This window comes from Ictalurus punctatus, chromosome 17 (assembly GCF_001660625.3).
Source record: "Ictalurus punctatus breed USDA103 chromosome 17, Coco_2.0, whole genome shotgun sequence".
Lineage (NCBI taxonomy): Eukaryota > Metazoa > Chordata > Actinopteri > Siluriformes > Ictaluridae > Ictalurus > Ictalurus punctatus.
Window position 1 is genome coordinate 21,871,062 of NC_030432.2, and position 5,473 is coordinate 21,876,534.

General features: G+C 38.5%; 1 protein-coding gene across 1 annotated transcript; it reads left to right on the plus strand.

Moving 5' to 3' along the window:
• The first annotated feature begins 4,269 nt into the window (after nt 1-4,269).
• On the plus strand, nt 4,270-5,184 carry LOC108277564 (olfactory receptor 13D1-like). Its single transcript, XM_017490384.2, has one exon. The coding sequence runs from the start codon at nt 4,270-4,272 to the stop codon at nt 5,182-5,184; it is 915 nt and encodes a 304-aa protein (XP_017345873.2).
• The last annotated feature ends 289 nt before the right edge of the window (nt 5,185-5,473 follow it).

Genomic DNA, 5,473 nt, shown 5'->3' on the forward strand with positions numbered 1-5,473 from the left:
AAGCACCTGGTTTTCCGCTGTTGACCGTAGTGACATTGGGACACGTGTGTTTTGTTTGTCTGTCATGTCTCCTCCCTGTTCCGTCATTGGCTGGGAATTCACGTGGGTCTGAATTGCACTCAGCTGATAGCAGTTGAGACGCTGATCATGTCGGCATATATACCACGCGTCTCCCAGCACACAACGCGGAAGATTAAGAAGTCGTGAGTAGTAAGTAAATGGTTAGAGTTAGTTTAGTTCGTAGCGTATTCATAGTCACGGTTCATGTTAGAGTTAGTTTAGTTTGCGTCACAGTCACAGTCATAGTCATAGTCACAGTCATAGTCATAGTCAATGTTTAAAGTTAGTTCGTGCTGGATTATACGCTTCCAGTTCCTCGTTCTAGTTCGTGTCGTTTTGTTAATCGACCTAGATTCCTGCCTAGCCCCGTGTATGCCTGTTTGCCAATCGCCTGACCTCTTTCATGTTTATGGATTACGTTTTGGATCACGTTTTGGATTTGTCTGCCTGCCTGTCTCTACAAATAAACAACTGTTATCCTGCACTTGCATCCGCCTTATCTCTGCTCCGTCACAATTCGTGACAATGTGGTGCTAATTTTATTGTCAGAATTACCATGACATTGCTGTGTTTTAAGGTCAATGTTGATCACAAACTTGAAATTCTTTTGACACTGTCACTGTGGTATACTGAAAAATAGTGATGTGTATATAGGGATTCAAAGTGGTGTGATAATTATATTTCTACAATTTGAATTTTGAGAATGCGCAAGTGAATAATTTAAAGGTTCATATGGTTTTCTTTAAAAATCTGATGTCAATTTCTAACAGTTCATCTGTGCATTGTGTTTTCAAAAGTGATCTGTTATGATGTGCATTTATTGAATTATTTAGTTGTCTTTACGTACCTGCACGCTGATGTCATCACAAGCTTCAGTAAGAAGTATGCCCATGATGCACTTCATTCGAGGTAAAGACACCGCTGAGAAAGCCATTCAGGAATACTACATAAGAAGCTGTGAAACTAAAAACTGTTGCCAACCCATGGATACATCTGTGCCTCAGATCTGGGGATGTGAAGGGCAGCAGTTGGCATACTCATTCTGCCACTAACAGTCTCCTTTTGTGCTTTGTAATGCCTCTGAAACATTCTGGTTGCTAATGCAGTGCTTGAGTGGGAAAACAACACATTATTCACTATGTAGATGACTTAATCTTCAACGCTTTATACATTTTCTTTGCTGTAAACAACATTTATCTGTTTGTTTGGGGATTTTTTAAAGCGTATACTTTATTGATTCCCAAGGGGAAATTTGATGTCACAACAGCCACAAGACATGAGCAACAGAGAGGACTAAGACTTAACAGTGCACAATTATACAACTGTATGAAATAGATTACAGGTTGGCAGACTTGAAACTGTATATTAGACATGTGTTATGAGTAGTTGTGACAGTGTGTGTATAAGAATGTGCAGTGACCCTATGTAAAAATTGTTGTGAAATATGCTGTGTAATAGTTGGGTATGCTAAATCAGTGGACATGTCCATTATATCCAAGTCCACATAGCTCCCTAACCTCATTGTTGACTCATTGTAGAGTCAGACAGCAGTGGGAAAGAATGACTTCTTGTACCTTCTTTATCACAGCAAAGCTGCCATAATCTACTGGAGAAGAAGCCCTACCGTTTGGCCAGTGTGGCATGGTTTGCTATTGTCCATGATCCTCTCAATTTTGTCCACTATCCGCCTTTCCACTACCACCTCCAGGATGCCCAATTTGCAGCCAAGGATGGAGCCAGCTTTCATGATTAGCTTATGTAGCAAGTGGCTCATTCGTAAGGACTACGTCACCCCGAGGAAATTGGGAAAACAATCCAAACGAAGGCACACAACTACAATCCACTTAGGAAATGCAAGAGGCATGGGTTTCCATACAAAATAAATTTTATTTGAAGCTAAAAAGACTGCCCCAGAATTATTTAAAAAGAACAACCAATGTGTAATACAACAAAAAAAAAGAAAAAGGAAGGGACCTTCCCGCCCACTTGGGTATTAGACGGGGACCTGACTGGACACCAAAAAAGGAAAACAAAGCAGAGCAAAGCAAAGCAAAACAGAGCAAAGCAAAGAAAAACAAACATCCGCTCCACGAGTGAGGGGGAGGAGCTATACTGAAATGACCACACTCACTCAGCCTACCGTAACGCATGCCAAATCAAGGACCGTAAGAACAACAAACAGATGTTACGACCTCAATTTAGAAAGCATACGAGATCATTTAACTCTAATAATAGAACTGAACAATTTACCTACCGTGGTCCATTGACATAATACTCATGATAGAACATACAAAAATCATATGATAGCTTCTTTAATAGTTGAGACAGCAACACCTGGTGCTCCGACCGGGACTATGTTAAACTGCCATGCTACACAGATGGGACTCCTGACAGCACACCGGAATGAGTGTGAGCAGCACACCACACATGCACACAGTCTTGGTAGCCCAACATCACACTAAACAATTAAATCGCATGATATGAGTGGGCTACACTAGCATCAAACAGCTAAGCAACAAAGCTAAAAACACATACCTCTGTAGTCCGTAGCAACAAAAGGAAGGGGTGGGTTTTCGGCCATGATGCATACCATGAGGCATAAACAACAGCTTATATACTGTGGTAGAGAGATAAGTCATTGTCCACGTAGTTAACAATGGTGACGTTTTAATCATAGCGCAAGCCTCACTACACTTATTCAGCTTCTTTGCCTCATCAGCTCTGATGCTGCTCCCCCAACTGATTGCAGCAAAGAATATTGTACTTACATCCACAGACTGGTAGAAGGTCTCCAGCAATTTGATACATACATTGAAGGATCTGAGTTTCCTCAGGAAGTAGAACCTGCTCATACCCTTCTTGTAGACCATCTCATTGTTGGTCCTCCAGTCCAGTCTGTTGTTGAGGAGGACACCAAGGTATTTACAATCACTGACTACCATGACTTCTTCAAATTTGATGAATTTGGCTGGGTTACCATCTTCTTCCTCTTATGGTCCACCACCAACTCCTTGGTCTCCCTGCCCATCCTTAATAGACCGTACCACTGCAGAGTGATCAAAGAACTTCTGCAAGTGCCATGACTCAGTATTGTATTGGAAGTCCAAGGTGTAGATCAGAATTGTGAACAGAAAGTGCTCCTGTGTTACACACCACCTGTTCAGACATGCCACTACTGTACCCATTCTAACAAACTGGGGCCTGTCAAATGTGGATAAACCCCTTTTTTGCATTACAGTGTGAACAATGAAAAAATGTCTTTCAAAATTCTGGCATATAATTGTCACAATATTGCCACAATTACATTATGACTTTAGTGTGCTTGTATTCATTTGTTAAAGTTGAGCTACCTTTAAACCTTTAAGTAACTCAAATTATCTGTCAAGACAAAGAAGCTGTTTGGATTATTTTGTGCCACTAACCTCTTCCTATTCACACTCCACACAACTGCAACATCAAAACAAATTAAATCTGTGGAAATGATTAAAGGTCATGTGACAGAATCCCAGTGTGCATACCCAGCATGCCGTTTTCAAGTTTCATTGTAGATGGCGAAAAGTTTTTGAAATGTACTGAGAATATAAAAATAGCACTTTCAAACTTATCCGTGTGTAAGTGTGGACTAGGCTGGGGGAATTGGATGGCCATTTTAGTGACAAGGGTGAATAAGCAAAATATTGTCTACGCAAAATACATGACAAGTTCTTATGCCCATGCTTCCAAATCCAAATCAAAATACAGTCTTATGGGTATCACACATACCCTCATGATGTTAGTTGTTGTTGTTGTTATTTTTCCATTTATTTTTAGCTGCAAAGCTCAGAAGATTCCTCACAAACCCACAGTCCTACATACCCTAAAGTCAACAACTGGGATTTGAAAAACATTTGACCTGTGGGATAAAGTCAATGTATAGGGATCCAAATATTTTATGTCTCTGGTGGATGCCCGAGTGGTTATAATGAACACCATCACCTCAGATGTTTTCACTCTATGGGTTTTTTGATGCTGTAGCACTTTCACTGACAGTCATCAACATACTAAGTCTAATCAGCTTGTTCTAGGTAAGAAAACATAGTCGTAGTAATTTCATTATTTCATTTCATGTTTATATTTCACATAAAAATACTTTTTTATTAATATTTTCCAGGCCTTGTAGGTACAATGGAGGGAAAGACATCTCAATATAATTTAAATGTATCACGTTTCATGACAATTCTGACCATGGAATCGTTGGACATTCCACCATCCAGTGTTGTTTCTGCATTTATCTTTTGCATTCTCACATATTGTTTAATTTTACTCTTCAACTCCATGTTGCTTGCGACTATTGTTGCACAAAGGAATCTGCATAAACCAATGTACATACTGCTGTTTAATTTGACCATATGTGACCTTATGGGAGCTACAGCTTTTTACCCACAGTTGGTTTGTAGTATACTGTCTCAGAGTAGAGAAATATCCTACCCTGCCTGTGCCTTGCAAGGCATCCTTCTTCATGTCTATGGGGGAGGATCTCTTTCATTTCTTAGTGTTATGGCTTATGACAGATACGTTGCCATTTGCAAACCTTTGAGATACAATAATCTGATGACCCAAAGTACATTGGTGAAACTTATTTTTATGGTCTGGTCTGTAAATATTACTTTGATCGGGACTTCATTTATACTCACAATAAGCACAGAAATCTGCCGGACAAATATAGTGGACATGAACTGCAATAATCCTTCTTTAATGAAGTTAATCTGTGAGGATACAAGAGTGATGAACTACTTTGGCTATGTTACTGTAATTCTTCTACAAAGTTTTTCCCTACTAACAGTATCGTTAACATATATCAAAATCCTAATTACATGTCTTTCTACAAAACAGGCAAAATCTATAAGTAAGGCAATGCAAACCTGTGGGACACATTTAGTTGTTTTTCTGAGTTTTGAGATTAACACACTGTTTCTATTGACATCTCACAGGTTAGAATCAGTATCTCCACACTTAAGAAGGGCCTTTGGTATTTCAATTATTATCTTTCCTCCAATTCTTAACCCTCTAATTTATGGTTTGAAAACAAGGGAAATTCGACAAACAATTTTTAAGTTCATACAAAGAAAGATTTCTTCTATCTAACAAGAAAATAACTAAAAGCACATACATATGCTTGTGCATTTTACTACATAAACTATGTTAAAAAAATTATTAGGCTTTTCTACCACACTGAAGTAAAATAAGCATTGGAAATTGTGTATTGACATACCAGTGATATTTATGCATATTTATTTTTAATTTCAATTTACTCCTGTTATTAAAAAATAATTATTAAATAATGACTAACAGAAATTTTTGTTAGATGAATGAAAAACACAACAGGATAAACATGCAGAGGAGTGTTTAGAAGAGATTGTGTTTATTCTGCTGT